We start from the raw sequence: 23,656 nt of genomic DNA on the forward strand, positions 1-23,656 counted from the left end.
AAAGATGGAGTTGTTTACAAATTGCTGTCAAATTAGATGTGAGCAAAGTAACACTAAAGGATTGGGTAAACCCATAAAAAACCGGAAGGATTCTATGACTGCATGAACATAGCCTCCAAGTGTCTTTAGGTTCTCATTCCAATTTAAAGGAGCCCAAGCTGGGACTCATGATGGATACAATGTGGATGTGGTCCATGCATCTCTAGTTTATCCCAATCCGAGGACCCAAATGCAGAAGGGGCAGCTTTGGCCTCTCTTGCACTAGAAGATTGGTGAATAAATGTCCATTTGTATGTTATACTTAAGAGGAGATTCTTAACGTAGGTTTTTTTGTGCTTTTCTGCTTTAATTGATGTTTATGTTTAATGGGTGAAATATTCATCTCAATTGTACTTGATCCGAAGAAGGCTTCTGTTGGGCTTCCTTTGCATTTTTCTGCGGAGTCTAGCTTGCACAGTACACGGACTCATGGTGAAGGTTCCTGATTAATATTTTAGAGGGGATGACTAAAATCTTCAGGAAAAATTTCATCAAAGTCTGTTTGGTTAAAATCTCTGCAATAAATAGGGACAGTGATGGATGTTTGTGTTTCCCTCTTTTCTGGGAAGGAAAGGAAAACACTACTTAAGTTGGTTTGGCACTGTAGCTGGAGATGGTTAGCTGAGGCAGATGGTTGAGAGAAAGTTCCCTGGTTTATGATTCATATGCTAATCTGATTTGTGATTTGTGGGGTCCTTAGGAGTCACTGTGAACTTTTAGGAGGGGAAAATAAAGCGATCAGGGAATAAGTGAATAAAAAAATGGAGATCAGTTGAAAGAGGAGAGGGAGGGAGACTGGTGAAGAGCTTCCTGAATATGTTCCTAAACTATTACTGTGAATATGGAAATAAAGTATGTTCCAAACAATAGTGAGAAATTGGGATGAATTCCTTCTCCAGGCGGCTACTGGAGAGAATCTTTCTCACATTTATCTTGGAACCTCAAGAACTTAGCCCAGAGTTGGCACATTGTAATCGATAAATAAATGCCGGTTGAATGGGTTAGTGACTGGTAAGGGCTGAAAGATTGTGAGAGGTAAGTTAAAATTTCCTTACATGTCTGAACCTTAAGCGTAACACATGGGAAGGACGAGAGCACATAACAAAGGTGGTTGCGTAGGGTGTTTCAGTCCATTACGAGTGATTTCAGATAGGCTGTGGGGCTTCCAGACTTATTAGACTCGCTCTAGGACATATGGTGCTCAGATTCATGTCACCTGGAGCGCTGAAGGTTTCTGCACAGCTGAGGCTGGAGGTCACAAGCTCTCCCCAGACAAAAGATGGCCCAAGAAATATTGGACCAAGGTGGGACCGTGTTGTTACGCTCCTGGGCGTGGAAAAGGACAAACCAAATTTAATGCTCTTCTATGTAGATTTAAGTTTTATGTCTCATGCCAGAGAATTTTTGTGGAATAGAGTCCCTGGGCTTCATTCTAATTCATGTGGGTGACTAATTCGTGTTTATTGCTCATTTTTATTTTCTGGGAAGAGTTTTCTTCTGAAAACGCTAACATTTGGACTTTGATCTTTGGGGAATGGGTATAAAAATGCACTCTGGGGCTTCCCTGGTGGCGCAGTGGTTGAGAGTCCGCCTGCCGATGCCGGGGTCACGGGTTCGTGCCCCGGTCCGGGAAGATCCCACATGCTGCGGAGCGGCTGGGCCCGTGAGCCATGGCCGCTGAGCCTGTGCTCCGCAATGGGAGAGGCCACAACAGTGAGAGGCCTGCGCATCGCAAAACAAAAACAAAAAAACAACACACACACACACACAAAACACACTCTGGACAATCAGAGACCCATAACGGTGTTAACACTGTTTCAGTAACTTAAGTGGCACACACCGTTTAAAGGAGGGTTGTCTCTCTCATGTGACACTCTGTAGTCTGCCTTGGTTTCCTCTTTGTTTCCAGATGCAGCTCCAAATTGAGTACCTGGAACACTGCCTGGTGTAAATTAGATGCTCAGTAAAACTTGTTGAGTGACTGAGTGAATGGTGCTTTCTCCTTCCCGGCAGCTGGCTAACCTAGCAACGTTTGAGAGGCAGCTGGATAATTCTGGGCCACGTGAGAATTCAGATTCATATTAAAAGAGATTGAAGACTGGGCTTGGTGCAGAGAGATCATTTCTCTAGAGAGCCCTTTTCCTTGATGGACTCCTGAAAATTACGCTGTGTTGGTTTCTATGTGATGGCATGAAATCCACTCACCTAGTCAGATGTTAGAAAAAGGAAGGAAAGATATTTACAGAGACAGGGAATTGAGGAGCCCTCTTAGCCAAATCCCGTCTGACCAAAAACTCAGCCCTTGATATAAAGCAGAGTTTTCTGGAAATATTTTCATTCAGCCATGGAATCTTGTCATAAACATCAGTGAAATGATTCTTTGGTTGAAATGCAAACAGCAAGCAAAGATGCCTGATAACAACCACAGACAGAAATCTTTTGAATTAGAGCTTCTAAGTTTCAGACTTGAAACAATTTCTATATTATGGTGTGAAATAGACTAGTAACTTCTCAGTTATCCGTACATACTCTCAAACATGAAGGGCTGACCAGTGTATATCTGACCGTGCTTTACAGTGTAAAATTAATCACAATTTATGGACTGTGTCCCAAAATGCAGATATTCCATCTTTCTTTGACTTTTTAATACCACTGAACACAGCTATTTGTGGACAGTTCTTTCAATTTCTCTCGTATGGAGAAAATTCTTCATCTTCCATGCAAATTCTACCTAATCCTGCTTGAGGGTGTCCCCCTCATGTTACAAATCCTAATAGGGAGGGACAGGAACCCCAAGGTCAGCACACAATAGCGGGAAGAACGGAGAGATGTGTCTGAAATGGGACCCTGTAAGATATAGCTGTTGCCAAAGGATCTGTCATTTCAATCAAACAACCTGGGGCAATTTAGTCCTGAACCTCTAGCTCTGTTGCCATGGTTTCTAGACAAAGACGACAGGGCTGCATTCCAATTATATCCTTCAGAATGACAGATAACTGAGAAAGAGAAAATGGGGTAATAAAATCTCAGGTCACCCCGAAGAGAAGCAATAGATACAAGTGACAGAGAAATGAGAGGTTCAAGTTTATATTTGTCTTAGAAAATACCTTTGTGATTTAGAATGCAAATGTCCATTCTGCAAACGCTCCAGCCTTCCCACAGTACTTTTATCCACACCCAGTTTATTATTCTAAGCCAGGTATCTCCTGCTTACTACGGATTTTCTTTTTCTATTTTTTCTTATTAAACAATTTTTAAGAAAAATTGAAGTATAGTTGATTTACGGTGTTTTAGGTGATTCAGTTATATATATATGTATTTTCAGATTCTTTTCTAATATAGGTTATTATAAGAAATTGAATATAGTTCCCTGTGCTATACAGTAGGTCCTTGTTGTTTATCTATCTTATATATAGTAGTGTGTGTATGTTAATCCCAATTTCGAATTTACCCCCTCCCTTACCCATTTGGTAGTTTGTTTTCTATGTCTGTGAGTCTATTTCTGTTTCATAAATAAGTTCATTTGTGTCATATTTCAGATTCCACATATAAGTGATATCCTATGGTGTTTGCCTTTCTTTTTCTGACTGACTTCACTTAGTATGATGATCTCTGCGTTCATCCATGTTGCTGCAAATAACATCATTTCATTCTTTTTTATGGCTGAGTAATATTCCATTATATATATGTACACATCTTCTTTATCCATTCATCTACTGATAGACATTTAGGTTATCTCCATGTCTTCGCTATTGTAAATAGTGCTGCTATGAATATAGGTGTCCATGTATCTTTTCAAATTATAGTTTTGTTTGGATATATGCCCAGGAGGGGGATTGCTGGATCATATGGTAGTTCTATTTTTAGTTTTTTAAGGAACCTCCATACTGTTCTCCATAGTGGCTGCATCAATTTACATTCCCACCAACAGTGTAAGAGGGTTCCCTTTTCTCCACACCCTCTCCAGCATTTATTATTTGTAGAATGCAGATATTCTTAATAGCATTTTAAAGTTAAGGAATTCGTGAATGAAGAGAATCTAACAAAAAAAATCTTGAACCATGAGAAGTAAAAAGCATTCTTTAACTTCTGATGATATTGCAAATAGAGCAATGCCTATTTTCCTTTATTGCTGGACTCAAATGCAATATTCTGTTTTTCCAGTGGAAGGTATTACTGTAAACTTGCACCCAACTTTGGCCCATATCTGATAATCAGTAGTATTTTGCCAGGGTCAGTACAAAGTTTGCTGCTATGCTCTTAGGGTATAATGAGGATACTCACCTCTGTTCAGTGAGAGGAACCATTAGGTAGAGATCAAAAGGTTAACCGTGAACTCTGGAATGGTGTTGGTAGGTATGCCTTGAGTGAACAGACAATTTTAAGTTTCTGTATTCTCTGCAGTTAAGTAGAGGTGGAGCATTTTAATCCCTAAGCGACACTGGGTAGTTTATTTAATCTTTAAAACTTAAAAAATTTAATCTAAATTTTTTAAAACTTTAAGTCTCAGTTTCTTCATCTATAAAATGGAATAATACCCACTTCTCTGAGTTGTGATTTTAAATTATATAAAGCCCTTGGCCTAGCATCTGTACATCACATACCATTAAATAAATGGAGTAAATGTATGTATACAAAGTTTAAGAAAAAAGTAACGTAGATGTGAAATTAGGTGTGTTTCAGTGATGGTAAAAAAGACAAGCACTAATTTAATAAATAGTATTTCAAGGCTTATTGCCAGCAGTGAGATGGAAAATTCTAGATGTCCTGAAGCCTGCAATCGTGTCTCCTGAGTTTCTCTTTGGAATATTTATTTTATGACACTTTGGGGACAACATACTGTTTCTGCTAACACATAGAATGTAGTTGTTACAGTTAAATAAAAACCAGTTTTGTCAATTTCTTTTATGCATAAATTCAAAAAGTTTAGCTGGATTATTAAGTTTGACTTTTACTATATTCAGGATGCACTTTATTTTCTTACCAAGAATTGATTTGATTTTATAATAGAGGTAATTTAGGAAAGCTGATTTATTTAGTGAGATTTCTGTATGATAAATCTTGCAAGAATCACTATAACTTCGATATGAATAATGACAATGATAAAGGAAAAAAAATCCTTTTGCACAGTTTATTTTGCTTTGGTTATCTGGTCTTCACGTGCTGTGGTAAATTTTTTTCATTTACAAACCTTGAAATTTGATATTCTATCATATACTTGCATATATCCTATATGTATATATATAATATATGAATGTATATATATGTAATAAAGTATAATTTTTGTGAGTACTTATGGTCAAAACAAGTGGAAACCTGGGCAACTTCAGATAAAAATAAAAAACTCACTTCTTTTGGAATTATATAAAGAATACCTTTAATTTGTCATTCATATTGTATTTATTTAAGTTTTGTTTTATACTGGAGCATAGTTGATTAACAATGTTGTGTTAGTTTCAGGTGTACAGTAAAGTGATTCAGTTATACATATACATGTATCTATTCTTTTTAAAATTCTTTTCCCATTTAGATTATTACAGAATTTAAAAGTACTCTTCTGTTATTGAGATTGTGGAATAGTGCTTACAAGCAAAAGGTGGGGTATTATTTCGAGAACAAACACAACGGGCAAACGCTCCAGTAATTCCATTTCTTTCACCTTCACGCCTCTGTCTGTATGTTCTAGGTGCCTGAGAAGGAATGCAGTACCAGCGGGGCGGCAGAAGTGCTGGCATACCACAGTTCCCCCCTGCAAGTGGGATTTTGAATTCTTTCTCATCTGTGTTTCTTTTATGGCATGACTACGTCTCACAGAAACATCAGAAGGAAGTAGCTTCTCTCATCCAAAAGCTGAGGTGGGAAAATGACATGTCTATTTTCATTGTTAATTTGCAACATAGGAGGTCACAAAACGAAATGATGCCATTCTATTAGAATGGTCAAAATGATGCCAACCTAGTGTGAGAAGGGTGCTGACGGCTTACCTTGAAAGAGATTTCATATTGCTCTCCTCCCCAGATTTCCAAACCTGGGTCATAGCCCCCCAACTCCCAAAACCATTTGCGATCCACAGCAAAGAGACCTCCAGCCATAACGGGAGACCTGTGAAAGGAATAAAATAATCTTTAAACAGCTATGAACATCAGGGAACATGGCATTTTGCTTGGGGGAAAAAAAAAGCAAACTTTAAGTCTCAGTGTTCACTGCAGGGGGCTTTTCAGTTCGGGTTTTCTGTGAGTGGACATGAGTTCACACTAGGTCTCTGATCGCTCCTGGAACCCCCTTGAGCTTTGAACTTCACAGTTCAGGCTCTAAAGCCACTAGTGCCCCGTGGAGCCACACAATGGCTCCATGTTTGTCATCAGAGAGAAGTACATGACGACCAGTGTCTGATATATTGGGAAAATCCATCAGTTCTATGGCTTTTCCTCAAAGAGATCTTATGCTATCAGACAGATGAAAGTATAGAAAACATGGTTGTAGACCATATCTTTGATTTAATCTCTCAGTATGTATTCAGCAAACACCTACTCTTTCCAGGTCGTGTCCATTTTACAGACTACGAGATTGTCAGAATAAAATAACCAACCAGCTATTAACGTGCCAAAGTTGGAATTTAAACTAGGTCTTTTCGCTTTAATTATGTACTTTTTAAAGTCTACCTTCTAGTAAATATTCTTTTTGATCAAATACTGATTTTTTGACTTTCTGCTGTCGCTAGGATATATTGCAGTCATGTTGCTATGTAATGCTATAATTTATAATCATTGGACCCTGCCTTAAATTTTTTTTGCAGTTCAAAGGCAGCTTTTGTGTTATTATTATTATTACTTTGGCCGCACGGCATGCAGGGATCTTACTTCTCCGAACCTGTTCCCCCTGCAGTGGAAGGGCAGAGTCTTAACCATTGGACCACCAGGGAAGTCCACTCTTGTGATTTTGAATGTTCACTATGTGTTGGGCTCTCGGCTGACAGCCTTGTCCAGTTGCCTTGATTAATCCTCACAGCAGCCCTGGCTATATCCTCCCTGTGTGCTATTGGGAGAAACAGGCAGAAAAAGGTAGGGCCCAGCGCCCAAGGGTGGCACCAGGATGCGGTGGTGCTGCGGCTGGACCAGGTCCCCTGATTTCAAAGCCTTTGAATTCTTTACTGCAACACCGTTTCTGTTTCAATGTTTAGGAGGTGAAGAGAGACAACTACAGAAATATGGACATAAAACAATTAGAGAACACCTGATGCAGACCAAGCAAATCTGTAAAAACACACTCGGTCAAGAGAGTTTTTGTGAGAGTTTTTTTGATTCCACAGGGCTTGGGCATAAGCAATCAGAAATAGGCAATCCTATTCGATCTGAACCACAAATAGAAAGATCTTAAGTCCTACCAATATATTCTCATTTGATTGTGTAAAGCATGAGACCAGAGTGCAACCCAACTTCCACTGTGCAGAATGAATCTCCCAACTAGAATTATCGTAGATATAGAACTAGTATAAATATCCGGCAAGAGAAAGTTCTAGATGGATTTTTTTAATTGTAAATAATTTGTTGGGAACACAATATCTTGTTTTTTTTTTTTAACATTTTCATTGGAGTACAATTGCTTTACAATGGTATGTTAGTTTCAGCTTCACAACAAAATGAATCAGTTATATATATACATATATTCCCATATCTCTTCCCGCTTGCGTCTCCCTCCCTCCCACCCTCCCCATCCCACCCCTCCAGGCGGTCACAAAGCACCGAGCTGATCTCCCTGTGCTATGCGGCTGCTTCCCACTAGCTATCTACCTTACGTTTGGTAGTGTATATATGTCCATGCCTCTTTATCGCTTTGTCACCGTTTACCCTTCCCCCTCCCCATAGCCTCAAGTCCATTCTCTAGTAAGTCTGTGTCTTTATTCCTGTTTCACCCCTAGGTTTTTCATGTCATTTTTTTTTAATTCCATATATATGTGTTAGCATACGGTATTTGTCTCTCTCTTTCTGACTTACTTCACTCTGTATGACAGACTCTAGGTCTATCCACCTCATTACAAATAGCTCAATTTCGTCTCTTTTTATGGCTGAGTAATATTCCATTGTATATATGTGCCACATCTTCTTTATCCATTCATCCGATGATGGACACTTAGGTTGTTTCCATCTCTGGGCTATTGTAAATAGAGCTGCAATGAACATTTTGGTACATGACTCTTTTTGAATTATGGTTTTCTCAGGGTATATGCCCAGTAGTGGGATTGCTGGGTCATATGGTAGTTCTATTTGTAGCTTTTTAAGGAACCTCCATACTGTTCTCCACAGTGGCTGTATCAATTTACATTCCCACCAACAGTGTAAGAGGGGTTCCCTTTTCTCCACACCCTCTCCAGCATTTATTGTTTCTAGATTTTTTGATGATGGCCATTCTGACTGGTGTGAGATGATATCTCATTGTAGTTTTGATTTGCATTTCTCTAATGATGGGTGATGTTGAGCATTCTTTCATGTGTTTGTTGGCAGTCTGTATATCTTCTTTGGAGAAATGTCTATTTAGGTCTTCTGCCCATTTTTGGATTGGGTTGTTTGTTTTTTTGTTATTAAGCTGCATGAGCTGCTTATAAATTTTGGAGATTAATCCTTTGTCTGTTGCTTCATTTGCAAATATTTTCTCCCATTCTGAGGGTCGTCTTTTGGTCTTCTTTATGGTTTCCTTTGCTGCGCAAAAGCTTTTAAGTTTCATTGGGTCCCATTTGTTTACTTTTGTTTTTATTTCCATTTCTCTAGGAGGTGGGTCAAAAAGGACCTTGCTGTGATTTATGTCATAGAGTGTTCTGCCTATGTTTTCCTCTAAGAGTTTGATAGTTTCTGGCCTTACATTTAGGTCTTTAATCCATTTTGAGCTTATTTTTGTGTATGGTGTTAGGGAGTGATCTAATCTCATACTTTTACATGTAGCTGTCCAGTTTTCCCAGCACCACTTATTGAATAGGCTGTCCTTTCTCCACTGTACATTTCTGCCTCCTTTGTCAAAGATAAGGTGACCATATGTGTGTGGGTTTATCTCTGGGCTTTCTATCCTGTTCCATTGATCTATCTTTCTGTTTTTGTGCCAGTACCATACCGTCTTGATAACTGTAGCTTTGTAGTATAGTCTGAAGTCAGGGAGCCTGATTCCTCCAGTTCCTTCTTTCGTTCTCAAGATTGCTTTGGCTATTCGGGGTCTTTTGTGTTTCCATACAAATTGCAAAATTTTTTGTTCTAGTTCTGTGAAAAATGCCAGTGGTAGTTTGATAGGGATTGCATTGAATCTATAGATTGCTTTGGGTAGTAGAGTCATTTTCACAATGTTGATTCTTCCAATCCAAGAACATGGTATGTCTCTCCATCTATTTGTATCATCTTTAATTTCTTTCATCAGTGTCTTATAATTTTCTGCATACAGATCTTTAGTCTCCTTAGGTAGGTTTATTCCTAGATATTTTATTCTTTTTGTTGCAATGGTAAATGGGAGTGTTTTCTTGATTTCACTTTCAGATTTTTCATCATTAGTATATAGGAATGCCAGAGATTTCTGTGCATTAATTTTGTATCCTGCCACTTTACCAAATTCATTGATTAGCTCTAGTAGTTTTCTGGTAGCATCTTTAGGGTTCTCTATGTATAGGATCATGTCATCTGCAAACAGTGACAGCTTTACTTCTTCTTTTCCGATTTGGATTCCTTTTATTTCCTTTTCTTCTCTGATTGCTGTGGCTAAAACTTCCAAAACTATGTTGAATAAGAGTGATGAGAGTGGGCAACCTTGTCTTGTTCCTGATCTTAGTGGAAATGCTTTCAGTTTTTCACCATTGAGGATGATGTTTGCTGTGGGCTTGTCATATATGGCCTTTATTATGTTGAGGAAAGTTCCCTCTATGCCTACTTTCTGCAGGGTTTTTATCATAAATGGGTGTTGAATTTTGTCAAAAGCTTTCTCTGCATCTATTGAGATGATCATATGGTTTTTCTCCTTCAGTTTGCTAATATGGTTTATCACATTGATAGATTTGCGTATATTGAAGAATCCTTGCATTCCTGGAATAAACCCCACTTGATCATGGTGTATGATCCTTTTAATGTGCTGTTGGATTCTGTTTGCTAGTATTTTGTTGAGGATTTTTGCATCTATGTTCATCAGTGATATTGGCCTGTAGTTTTCTTTCTTTGTGACATCCTTGTCTGGTTTTGGTATCAAGGTGATGGTGGCCTCGTAGAAGGAGTTTGGGAGTGTTCCTCCCTCTGCTATATTTTGGAAGAGTTTGAGAAGGATAGGTGTTAGCTCTTCTCTAAATGTTTGATAGAATTCGCCTGTGAAGCCATCTGGTCCTGGGCTTTTCTTTGTTGGAAGATTTTTAATCACAGTTTCAATTTCAGTGCTTGTGATTGGTCTGTTCATATTTTCTATTTCTTCCTGATTCAGTCTTGGCAGGTTGTGCATTTCTTAGATTTTGTCCATTTCTTCCAGATTGTCCATTTTATTGGCATAGAGTTGCTTGTAGTAATCTCTCATGATCTCTTTTATTTCTGCAGTGTCAGTTGTTACCTCTCCTTTTTCATTTCTAATTCTATTGATTTGAGTCTTCTCCCTTTTTTTCTTGATGAGTCTGGCTAGTGGTTTATCTATTTTGTTTATCTTCTCAAAGAACCAGCTTTTAGTTTTATTGATCTTTGCTATTGTTTTCTTCATTTCTTTTTCATTTATTTCTGATCTGAGTTTTATGATTTCTTTCCTTCTGCTAGCTTTGGGGTTTTTTTGTTCTTCTTTCTCTAATTGCTTGAGGTGCAAGGTTAGGTTGTTTATTCGAGATGTTTCCTGCTTCTTAAGGTGGGCTTGTATTGCTATAAACTTCCCCCTTAGAACTGCTTTTGCTGCATCCCACAGGTTTTGGGTCGTTGTGTCTCCATTGTCATTTGTTTCTAGGTATTTTTTGATTTCCTCTTTGATTTCTTCAGTGATCACTTCATTATTAAGTAGTGTATTGTTTAGCCTCCATGTGTTTGTATTTTTTACAGATCTTTTCCTGTAATTGATATCTAGTCTCATGGCGTTGTGGTCAGAAAAGATACTTGATACAATTTCAATTTTCTTAAATTTACCAAGGCTTGATTTGTGACCCAAGATATGATCTATCCTGGAGAATGTTCCATGAGCACTTGAGAAAAATGTGTATTCTGTTGTTTTTGGATGGAATGTCCTATAAATATCAATTAACTCCATCTTGTTTAATGTATCATTTAAAGCTTGTGTTTCCTTATTTATTTTCATTTTGGATGATCTGTCCATTGGTGAAAGTGGGGTGTTAAAGTCCCCTACTATGAATGTGTTACTGTCGATTTCCCCTTTTATGGTTGTCAGTATTTGCCTTATGTATTGAGGTGCACCTATGTTGGGTGCATAAATATTTACAATTGTTATATCTTCGTCTTGGATCGATCCCTTGATCATTATGTAGTGTCCTTCTTTGTCTCTTCTAATAGTCTTTGTTTTAAAGTCTATTTTGTCTGATATGAGAATTGCTACTCCAGCTTTCTTTTGGTTTCCATTTGCATGAAATACCTTTTTCCATCCCCTTACTTTCAGTCTGTATGTGTCTCTAGGTCTGAAGTGGGTCTCTTGTAGACAGCAAATATATGGGTCTTGTTTTTGTATCCATTCAGCCAATCTGTGTCTTTTGGTGGGAGCATTTAGTCCATTTACATTTAAGGTAATTATCGATATGTGTGTTCCTATTCCCATTTTCTTAATTGTTTTGGGTTCGTTATTGTAGGTCCTTTCCTTCTTTTATGTTTCTTGCCTAGAGAAGTTCCTTTAGCAGTTGTTGTAGAGCTGGTTTGGTGGTGCTGAACTCTCTCAGCTTTTGCTTGTCTGTAAAGGTTTTAATTTCTCTATCAAATCTGAATGAGATCCTTGCTGGGTAGAGTAATCTTGGTTGCAGGTTTTTCTCCTTCAACACTTTCAATATGTCCTGCCACTCCCTTCTGGCTTGCAGAGTTTCTGCTGAAAGATCAGCTGTTAACCTTATGGGGATTCCCTTGTGTGTTATTAGTTGTTTTTCCCTTGCTGCTTTTAATATGTTTTCTTTGTATTTAATTTTTGACAGTTTGATTAATATGTGTCTGGCGTATTTCTCCTTGGATTTATCCTGTATGGGACTCTCTGTGCTTCCTGGACTTAACTATTTCCTTTCCCATATTAGGGAAGTTTTCAACTATAATCTCTTCAAATATTTTCTCAGTCCCTTTCTTTTTCTCTTCTTCTTCTGGAACCCCTATAATTCGAATGTTGGTGCGTTTAATGTTGTCCCAGAGGTCTCTGAGACTGTCCTCAGTTCTTTTCATTCTTTTTTCTTTATTCTGCTCTGCAGTAGTTATTTTCACTATTTTATCTTCCAGGTCACTTATCCGTTCTTCTGCCTCAGTTATTCTGCTATTGATCCCATCTAGAGTACTTTTAATTTCATTTATTGTGTTGTTCATCGTTGCTTGTTTCATCTTTAGTTCTTCTAGGTCCTTGTTAACTGATTCTTGCAATTTGTCCATTCTATTGTGCATTCTATCTCCAAGATTTCGGATCAACCTTACTATCATTATTCTGAATTCTCTTTCAGGTAGACTGCCTATTTCCTCTTCATTTGTTAGGTCTGGTGGGTTTTTATCTTGCTCCTTCATCTGCTGTGTGTTTTTCTGTCTTTTCATTTTGCTTATCTTACTGTGTTTGGGGTCTCCTTTTTTGCAGGCTGAAGGTTCGTAGTTCCTGTTATTTTTTGTGTCTGTCCCCAGTGGCTAAGGTTGGTTCAGTGGGTTGTGTAGGCTTCCTGGTGGAGGGGACTAGTGCCTGTGTTCTGGTGGATGAGGCTGGATCTTGTCTTTCTGGTGGGCAGGTCCACGTCTGGTGGTGTGTTTTGGGGCGTCTGTAGACTTATTATGATTTTGGGCAGCCTCTCTGCTAATGGGTGGGGTTGTGTTCCTGTCTTGCTAGTTGTTTGGCATAGGATGTCCAGCACTGTAGCTTGCTGGTCGTTGAGTGAAGCTGGGTGCTGGCATTGAGATGGAGATCTCTCGGAGATTTTTGCTGTTTGATATTATGTGCAGCTGGGAGGCCTCTTGTGGACCAGTGTCCTGAAGTTGGCTCTCCCACCTCAGAGGCACAGCACTGACTCCTGGCTGCAGCACCAAGAGCCTTGCATCCACAGGGCTCCTTAATTTGGGATGATTCGTTGTCTATTCAGGTATTCCACAGATGCAGGGTATATCAAGTTGATTGTGGAGCTTTAATCCGCTGCTTCTGAGGCTGCTGGGAGAGATTTCCCTTTCTCTTCTTTGTTCTCACAGTTCCCAGGGGCTCAGCTTTGGATTTGGCCCCGCCTGTGCGTGTAGGTCGCCGGAGGGCGTCTGTTCTTTGCTCAGACAGGACGGGGTTAAAGGAGCCGCTGATTCGGAGGCTCTGGCTCACTCAGGCCGGGGGGTAGGGAGGGTCACGGAGTGCGGGGCGGGCCTGCGGCGGCAGAGGCCGGCGTGACGTTGCACCAGCCTGAGGCGCGCCGTGCGTTCTCCCGGGGAAGTTGTCCCTGGATCCCGGGACCCTGGCAGTGGCGGGCTGCACAGGCTCCCCGGAAGGGCGTGTGGCTAGTGACCTGTGCTCACACACAGGCCTCCTGGCGGCGGCAGCAGCGGCCTTAGCGTCCCATGTCCGTCTCTGGGCTCCGCACTCTTAGCCGCGGCTCGCGCCCGTCCCTGGAGCTCTCTCAAGCAGCGTTCTCAATCCCCTCTCCTCGTGCACCAGGAAACAAAGAGGGACGTAAAAGTCTCTTGCCTCTTCGGCAGGTCCAGACCCCTCCCCGGACTCTCTCCCGGCCAGCCGCGGCGCACCAACGCCCTGCAGGCTGTGTTCACGCCGCCAACCTCAGTCCTCTCCCGGCGCTCCGACAAAAGCCGGAGCCTCAGCTCCCAGTCCCGCCCGCCCCGGCGGGCGAGCAGACAAGCCTCTCGGCTGGTGAGTGCCGGTCGGCCCGATCCTCTGCGCTGGAATCTGTCCGCTTTGCCCTCCGCACCCCTGTTGCTGTGTTCTCCTCCGCGGCTCCCAAGCTCCCCCACTCCGCCTCCCGAAGTCTCCACCCGCGAAGGGGCTTCCTAGTGTGTGGACACTTTTCCTCCTTCACAGCTCTCTCCCACTGGTGCAGGACCTGTCCCTATCCTTTTGTCTCTGTTTAGTTTTTTCTTTTGCCCTAACCAGGTACGTGGGGGGTTCCTTGCCTTTTGGGAGGTCTGAGGTCTTACTATCTTGTTTTCTTAATGAGTTTATAAAAAACTCACCATGGAGTATATTTTTAGTTAATTTGAGGCATAATAAAACAAATTCAAACAGGCCTCTTGACCTTCATTGATGTTTTTGCCAAGCTCCAGATAAAAGAGTGCTTCCTGTTTTGACTAGTGTGAATGGCTGGTAAGAAACAAACTTTTTATTTGTTCGTGTATTTACTTATATTTGTCCATTAATCTTTTGAACACCGTAATTGAGGTATAGTTGACATACAATGAAATGCAGATATTTTAAGTGGACAATCTGATAGATTTTGACTTATGAATATCCCTGTGCAGCAATCACCACATTCAAGAGAAAGGAACGCATCTATCACCCCGACAAAGTTTCCTCATTGTAATCTCTCCCTCCTGACCCTCTCCTCATTCCCTTCCGCTTGGACATCACTGATCTCTGTCACTACAGATTAGTTTGCATTGTCTAGAATTTTCTATAAATGGAATCATACAGTATGTGTTCTTCTTTGGGAGGGTCTGGCTTCTTTCATTCAGCATCATTATTCCGAGACTCACCCTTGTTGCAGCATGTGTTAACAGTTTCTTCCTTTTTTATTGCTGAGTAGTATTCCATTTGCATGACTATACAACAGTTTGATTATCCATTCACCCACTGATGAACATTTGGTTTGTTTCCAGTTTGAGGTTATTACAAATAAAGCTGCTATGAGTTTTGTGTACTAATCTCTGTGTGGACATATGCTTTCATTTCTCTTGAGGAAATGCCTAGGAGTGGAATGACTAAATCATATGGTAGGTGTGGGCTTAAACTTTTAAGAAACTGCAAAACTCTTTGCCAGAAAGGTTGTAACTTTATATTTCCGCCAGCAGTGTTTGAATTCCAACTGCTACCCGTCCTCAAATACTCGATATGGGCAGTCTTTTGAAGTTTAGTCACTATATCAGCGGCATAGCGGTATTTATTGTGGTTTTATTTTGCATTTCCATAACAATTAATGATGTTGAGCGTATTTATGTTATTTCTCTCTTTTTTCCTAGTCAGTCTGGCTAGAGGTTTATCAATATTATTGATCTGCTTAAGGAATTAGCTTTTGGTTATATTGATTTTCTCTATTGTTTTTCAGTTTTATATTTCACTGATTTCTCCTTGGTCTTTATTAGTTTAATTATTCTACTTACTTTGTGTTTCATTTTCTCTTCTTTTTCTGGTTACTTAGGGTGGAAGCTGATATTATTGATTTGAGACTTTTTTTCCTAATATAGCTATTTAGTACTATAAATCTCCCTCAAGTACTGCTTTAGCAGAATCCTGTGAAAAATATGTGGTGTTCTCATCTTCATTATGTTCAAAATACTCCCAGTTTTCCCTTTTGTTTTCTTTTTGTGACCTATGGGTTATATAAAAATGTGTAATTTAATTTCCAGCTATTTGGGAATTTTTGGAGATCTTTCTGTTATCGATTTTCATGTAATTCCATTGTGGTCAGAGAATACACTTTGTATGACTTAAATTCTTTTAAATTTATTGGGATTTTTTTTTTTTTTTTTTTTGCGGTACACGGACCTCTCACTGTTGTGGCCTCTCCCGTTGCAGAGCACAGGCTCCGGACGCACAGGCTCAGCGGCCATGGCTCATGGGCCCAGCCGCTCTGTGGCATGCGGGGCACGAACCCGTGTCCCCTGCATCGGCAGGCGGACTCTCAACCACTGCGCCACCAGGGAAGCCCCAATTGGGATTTTTTAATGGCTCAGAATGTGGTCTATCAGAATGTATTCTGTTGCCATTGAGTAGAGCGGTCCATATATTGATTAGGTCAAGTTGGTTGATAGTGTTGTTCTATTCTTCTATATTCTTATTGATTTTCTGTCTCCTCATTGTATCAATTACTGAGAGGGATATTGAAATCTATGACTATAATTCTGGATTTGTTTATTTCTTTTTGCTGTTCTATCAGTTTTTTGCTTCATGCATTTTGTAGCTCTGTTAATAAATGCATAAATGTTTACGAATGTTATGTGCTCTTGATGGATTGACCTCATTCTCATTACAAAATGACTTTTATCATCTCTGGTAATAGTCTTTGCTCAGACATTGATTTTGCTTGGCTATTAATATAGCCGTTTCAGCTTTCTTTAGATTTGTACTATCTGAACCCTACTATTTATACATTTTATATCTTTTTACTTTACTTTTTAAACTATTTGTGTCTGTATTTAAAGTCGTTTTCTTGTGGGCTGCTTATAGTTGCATCTTGCTGTTAAAAATCTCTGCTTTTCATTGGGTTGTTGAGATCACTGTTCTTTTTCTTTTTTAATAGATGTATTGGAGTATAATTGCTTCACAGTACTGTGTTAGTTTCTGTTGTGCAACAAAGTGAATCAGCCATGTGCATACATATGTCCCCATATCCCCTCCCTCTTGAGCCTCCCTCCCACCCTCCCTATCCCACCCCTCTAGGTGGTCACAAAGCACCGAGCTGATCTCCCTGTGCTATGTGGCTGCTTCCCACTAGCCATCCATTTTACATTTGGTAGTGTATATATGTCCATGCCACTCTCACTTTGCCCCAGCTTCCCCCTCCCACCCCGTGTTGTTGAGATCACTTCCTTTTAATACTATTATTCATGTAATCAGGTTCAAATCTATAATCTGCTTTCTATTTGTCCCATCTATTGTTTCCTTTTCCTATCTTTTTGATTAATTGAATATTTTTCATGATTTCATTTAGTATCTTTTTTTGACTTAATGAAAACTCCTTGTTTTCCCTTTTTAGTGGTTGCTGTAGTGGTTTCTGTCATACATCTTTATTTTTTTATCAGTTTACCTTCAAGTGATATTTTATAAGAACCTTTTGATAAAACCTTTTGATCCTTTTGTTTCTATTTCCCCTATGTTTGTACCTTGTGGGCCATACATTTTACTTTTACATATGTTATGAATCTCAGATCATATCATAATTATTTTTGTTTAAGCACTCAATTATCTTTTAAAAAATTTAAATAATAAAATTATATATATATATATGAAATTATATTGTTATGAACACCATTTCTGTTTTCTTCATTCTTTTGTGTAGATTCAGATTTCTATCCTTCTGCCTAAAGTACTTTCTTCAACATTTCTTGTAGTGGGAGTGTGTTGGTGATGAAGTCTTTCATTCTTTGCATGTCTACATTTTAAGAAAGATATTCTTGTTGGCTATAGAATACCAAGTTAACAGCATTTTTCTTTTAATCCTCTAAAGATATTACTCACTGTCTTCTCACTGGTATTGTTTCTCATGAGAAATGTGTTACCTTTAGCTCTGTTTTTCTGTATACAATAAGTCTTTTTTCCCTCTGGCTGCTTTTAAGATCTCTATGTCATTGAATTTGAGCTATTATGATGTGACACATGATATATGGTTTTCTTGGTACAGTTTCTTGTGCTTAATAAGACTTGAGTGTCTTGGATTTGTAGGCATAGTTTTCATGAAATTTGGACAGTTTTGGACCATTATTTCTTCCAATATTCTTTCTGTTCTTACCTTTCTTTTATATCCTCCAGAGTGTCCATTTATACACTTTCTTCATTTTTAAAAACTCTCTTTTTTGTTTCATTTTGGATAGTTTCTGTTGTTATATCTTCAAGTTCACTAATCTTTTTTTTTAATTTTATAAAGTCTGGTCTGTTGATAATCCCATCAACATCAAAGCATTTTTGATCTCACACATTTTTTTTCCACCTTTCGGATTTTAGTTTTGGTCTTTTTATATCTCACATGTCTACTTAACTTTTTGTATTTATAGAATACTGTTATAATGACCATCTAATTGTCCTTGTCTCTTAATTCTTAGTTCACAACTTCAGTTCATTGAATTACCCATTCATTATGGGCCATGTATTGGTGCTTCTTTGCCTGCCTAATATATTTTTCATTGAGATATAGAACTTTTGGGGAGCTGGATATTCTGAACATTTTTGAGCTTTGTTCTAGGATGCAATTACATTACTTGGAGGTAGTTTGACCCTTTTGGGTTTTGCTCTTAAGATTTATTAGGCAGTCTGGAGCAATGCATAATCTACAAATTATTCACACCCTTAAGGCAAGACCCTTCTGTGTGCTCTACTCAACCTCCTGCCAATCATCAGGTCGTTCAGTCTGGCTGGTGGGAACAGACACTCTTCCCAGCCTTGGGTGTGTTCTGGGCACTGTTACTTCTAATTCTTTCTAGTGGTGCCTTTCCTAGTCTTGGGTAGTTTCTTTGCACACACGCTCTCATCAGTCCTCTGCTGAGTACTCAGGGGGTACCCACTGCAGATCTTGGGGCTCCCTCCCATATGGCTCTCTTCTGTGGTGTTCTGCCCTTGAAATTCTAGCTGCCCTGTTCTCCCCAGACTCAGCTCCACATCAACTCAGGCTGGTCCCACCTGGGCTCCCCTTCCTTATACCACAACCTGGAGACTCTCTCAAGTCAGTAAGCTGGGGCGATTCTAGGCCTCACCTTAGTGTTTCCCATCTCTCAGGGATCAATGTCCTTCATTGTCAAATGTCTTGAAAACCACTGTTTCATGTATTTTATTTGTTTTTTCAGGTGGGAGGGTAAATCTGGCCCATATTCCTCCATCTTGTTCAGATGTGGAAGTCTGCAGATCCACCCACTAATCTTTATTTTAGAACATTTTAAAATGTTTAATTATTTTGAATAGATAATATATTCATATATTTATAAAATATCTTGCTCCTGCTTCTATCCCCTGCCACTATTTTTCTCATCACAACCAGCCATGACTTTTTCTTAGGCATCCTTCCAGAGATATTTCATGCTCATATAAGCAAATACAAATATATCTTATTTTTCTTCCTCTTCTATGAAAATGATTATATGCCACATATAGTGTCCTTTACCTAGTTTTTTTAAATTCCTTAAAACATTTTAATGATCATGCCATATTGAAAAGAGCTTCCCTGTTCTGTTTTTTAACATTTGCTCATTATCCCATTATGCATATAGATGTATATTTATTTTGGTGAACATTTAGATTATTTTCAGTATTTTAACTTCTACAGTAAATAATGTTGTACATCATTTCCACGTGTGTGAGTAAATCTTTAGGAGGAATTCCTAGAATTTAATATCCTGGTTTTTTATGAAGAGCAAAACTATAAAAATTGCTTTACCTTTCCACTTCTGGAAGTTAAAAGTTCATCATAAAGTGCATCCTAACCTGACACTTTAGTTCAAGTTTCGTACCAGTCCAAACACGATGATTTAGAGTCTGATCAAATAAGAGGAGCGTCAGATAAAAGTAGCAATCCTACCAAGAAATTACAGATCTACCGTGAAATATTAGTATCCTTCTGTCTACAGGTCAAAATCGCCAAGGACATGTCATTATCATGACAATATTTGGAGAGGAGTTGTTGAAAACTTCCACAAGGTAATGAATTTTTCAAAAAGGAAAGAAAGAAGAGTAAAGGATGGATTTGAGGCTAAGGAGGAAGGTACACAAAGGTCCCGTGTTGGGAAGGAGAAGAGTAACAAGACAAGGAAGGAGGCCAGTGCTGCCGAGGCCAGAGCATTAGGGGGGGCGATGTTTGGCAGCCGCCCCTGGGCTGTGCAGGACGAGTGCTAAGAATCCCAGCTGGTCCATGACATAGGCAATGTCAGTGCAACACCACTTATCCATAAATTAATTGGCATTTATCCTTTCCCTTGGATTGCCACCACCCTTCTCATTTCAAGCACAGAGCAAACCAGGGCTCTCACCCTCACTCCTTTTTGTGGCTTGGCAAGGAGCAGCTACTCAAAAACTCATAGAAGCTGCCCCTTCTCATTCCCACCTTTCCCAGCCTGAGATCATGCATGATGCCAGGAGAGGGGAGAGAGAGGGCGAGAAGGTAGACGCCCCCAAAGAGCTGCCAGGTCCTGGGGTGATGGAGCCCCCCACCCTGCACTGTGCAGGCGCCCTTGGATAATGGCAAGGCCTCCCGTGTGGCACACGCAGGGAGGATGACGCCTCCTGCTCACCACGACTCTTGGCCTTGACAAACTTTATCCCGCTTCGAATTGGCAGAACTGCTGGATTCGAAACCAAGTGGCTTGGGCTATAGGGGTCTGGGTGGCAACCCCTGTGAACCGGCGGCTGTGATCGGGGCAAGTCTGATCGATTGGCCTCGTTGGATTCTGGTAACCGCCACCCCTCGTAAGGGTGACTGAACTTCCTGCTACTTTTGTGCAGGGAATTAGAGTTGGATTTAAGTAGTTCTGAAGAAAAGTTAATACTGTGCTGTGTCATGCACATCTGGGTTTGTGGATTGAAATCCACACCCCATCACACAGATTGAGTTAACTCTTGTGCAATGTTGCAGTGACATCAAGAGAAGGGTGGCTTTGTTCTTCATAGATTAAAAGATGTTTACGTGTCACATTATTTTCTCCTCAGAGGAAATGAAGAAGGGCCTTGATAACTTTCAGCATGTTCTTCTATTCTCTGTTTCCATTTTACGTATAATACTAATTGCCTGAAACCCTCCCCACTGGCCCCATTTCCCGCCATCTCTAATTTATTTATCTTCACATTCCTTGATTTCTTCCAAAATACTCTTACTGGTTTTGTTCCCCTGGGAATGTTAACCCACTGTAGGCAATGTTTTACTGGGCTCTGTGTCTGTGTAACTTTTAACATATTAATGAACTTCATGAGTATTGCTCATGTAATGTCACAAATCAGGTTTTGGGTTTTGCTATTAAAAAAACACGTGTCATCTTTGGGATGCCTTTTAAAATTAATATAACCACAAAGCAATATATTTCTATTGAAGATTCTTTATTCTTCGGGCCAATGAAATGTGTCTTTCTGAATACTTAATGGAAATCAATTTTCTCTTTTACATTAAGGCTATTATCGAACCAGGTAACAAATATGCTTTCCTTTTTACTGATGGTAGACTAGTTTGCTTTTCTACATTAATTTTTATATTCCAAATTTTACTGACTTTAAGTTCAAGAGTCAATAACGTAAAAGTGTCCTAGAACCATTCTTATTTGGTACCAGAGAAAAACTCCTCATGTTCTCATTTTCAGGTGTGTACTTGGTTGTCTTTGCTAAACCAGGATATAGTTCTTAATGCTGGTAGCCTCACACTGTGATTCCCACAGCGTTCTAAGGAGTTGCTCGTTTTCCTAATATTCTCTATTTCACGTGTGGACTCTTTCCGCATATGTGAAAAAATGGTGTTTTAATAAAACATCTTTTTCCAGAATATTTTTGTCTACTTTCTCTCATCTCCAGAAAGTGTTTATTTCAAAATTTAATACATCTCGTGTGTTCCCTAGGAGTCAGAAGAGTTTAAAAAAATCCTATTGAAAGATAAATATACATTCAAATTTATTTTTTAAATTGACAAGTAAAACCTAGGTCCAAAAACCCAAAGGAAAACTTCCATTTGGCCTTTTAGAGATCCGGTTCTCAATTTCCTTTCATTTTAGTGGCATCAGTGAGAATTCTGGACATGGGGGTTCAAATGTGAATTTGATCAGAAATGAAATGGCACGATTTCCCTCAGGACTCCATCAAGCAAAGCCAATCAACATAGAGATGAACCACATAATTTTCAATTATGTAACTAGAAATTTTTAGTTGGCCTGTGACCCAGAAAAATTACAGCTAAAACATAATTATCTTCAACTGGGATTCAATTGAAAAGGATACTGCAGATTAAAACAACCTATCTTTTCTAACAAGTTTGTTCTTTTAAGTATTAGATCATTATTTACATTAGAATTTGGGAAAGAGTGGCGAAATAACTCCTGATAAATTCATTGGTATCATTCATCTTTAAAAAGGTATTTTGGGCTATAATTATCTTACTGTTTATTGTGTAATAGGGATTATATGGCTGAGGGAGGAATGTGACCGTCTGTTATGCAAGGAGGTGGTGACTCCAGGGGCAAAGAACGAAGTGGGTCCTGAGCTGGGAGAAAGAAGCCTCTTTGGAGGCCAGGATGTTGCAACAGAGGGAAAGTTTGATTCCAATCACAGGAAGCTACGAGCGTCTACCTGGGGACTATGGTTATATAAAGGGAGAGATGGCCCTGCTCACATGTAAGCTGAAAGGATTGTATAAGTAATGAGGTATAACACTTAGTGCCTCTGTCCTGAGCCAGCCAAGCTGAGTCACCTGAGGCTCTTCCCCTCTGCCGTCCGCTGTCTGACGAGGCCCTACGGACACCGGACTGGCCTCTGTGTCTCAACATCACTGCCCTTCTTCCTTCTTCCACAGGCTGCACAGACTGCAGGGCTTGACACTTTAAAAAAATAGCAGCAGCATCATAAGTTTGTTCTCTACATCTGTGACTCTATTTCTGTTTTGTAAATAAGTTCATTTGTACCCTGTTTTTCAGATTCCACATATAAGTGATATCGTATGATATTTGTCTTTGTCTGATTTACTCCATTCAGTATGACACTCTCTACGTCCATCCATGTTGCTGCAAATGGCATTAGTTCATTCTTTTTTTTATGGATGAGTAGTATTCCATTGTATATATACCACATCTTCTTGATCCTTTCCTCTGTTGATGGACACTTAGGTTGCTTCCATATCCTGGCTATTGTAAATAGTGCTGCAATGAACATTGTGGTACATGTGCCTTTTCGAATTATGGTTTTCTCCAGATATATGCCCAGTATTGGGATTGCTGGGTCATATGGTGGCTCTATTTTTAGTTTTTTAAGGAATCTCCATACTGTTCTCCATAGTGGCTGCACCAATTTACATTCCCACCAACAGTGCAGGAGGGTTCCCTTTTCTCCAGACCCTCTCCAGCAACTGTTTATAGACTTTTTGTTGATGGCCATTCTGACTGGTGTGAGGTGATACCTCATTGTAGTTTTGATTTGCGTTTCTCTAATGATTAGTGATGTTGAGCAGCTTTTCATCTTTTTTCATCATACAGATGCTTCTTGGCCATCTGTATGTCTTGTTTGGAGAAATGTCTATTTAGATATTCCGCCCATTTTTTCATTGGGTTGTTTGTTTGATACGGAGCTGCATGAGCCATTTGTATATTTTGGAGATTAATCCCTTGTTGGTTGCTTCATTTGCAAATATTTTCTCCCATTCTGAAGGTTGTCTTTTATTGTTTGTTTATGGTTTCCTTTGCTGTACAAAAGCTTTTAAGTTTAATTAGGTCCCATTTGGTTATTTTTGTTTTTATTTTCATTACTCTAGGAGGTGGATTGAAAAAGATCTTGCTGTGATTTATGTCAAAGAGTGTTCTGCCTATGTTTTCCTCTAAGGGTTTCATAGTAGCAAGGGGGAAAGGGGGGGAGG

The 23,656-nt window shown here is 39.4% G+C and overlaps 1 protein-coding gene across 1 annotated transcript in view; it reads right to left on the reverse strand.

Annotated features, from left to right (window-relative positions):
* Window positions 1-23,656, reverse strand: part of GALNTL6 (polypeptide N-acetylgalactosaminyltransferase like 6) — a 1,149,397-nt gene that overhangs the window by 100,414 nt on the left and 1,025,327 nt on the right. The window contains exon 7 of the mRNA XM_060155818.1: window positions 6,024-6,141. Coding sequence (XP_060011801.1) covers window positions 6,024-6,141 — 118 coding nt within the window. The remainder of the gene's footprint in view (window positions 1-6,023; window positions 6,142-23,656) is intronic.

Source organism: Lagenorhynchus albirostris, chromosome 7, assembly GCF_949774975.1.
Source record: "Lagenorhynchus albirostris chromosome 7, mLagAlb1.1, whole genome shotgun sequence".
NCBI classification, from domain to species: domain Eukaryota; kingdom Metazoa; phylum Chordata; class Mammalia; order Artiodactyla; family Delphinidae; genus Lagenorhynchus; species Lagenorhynchus albirostris.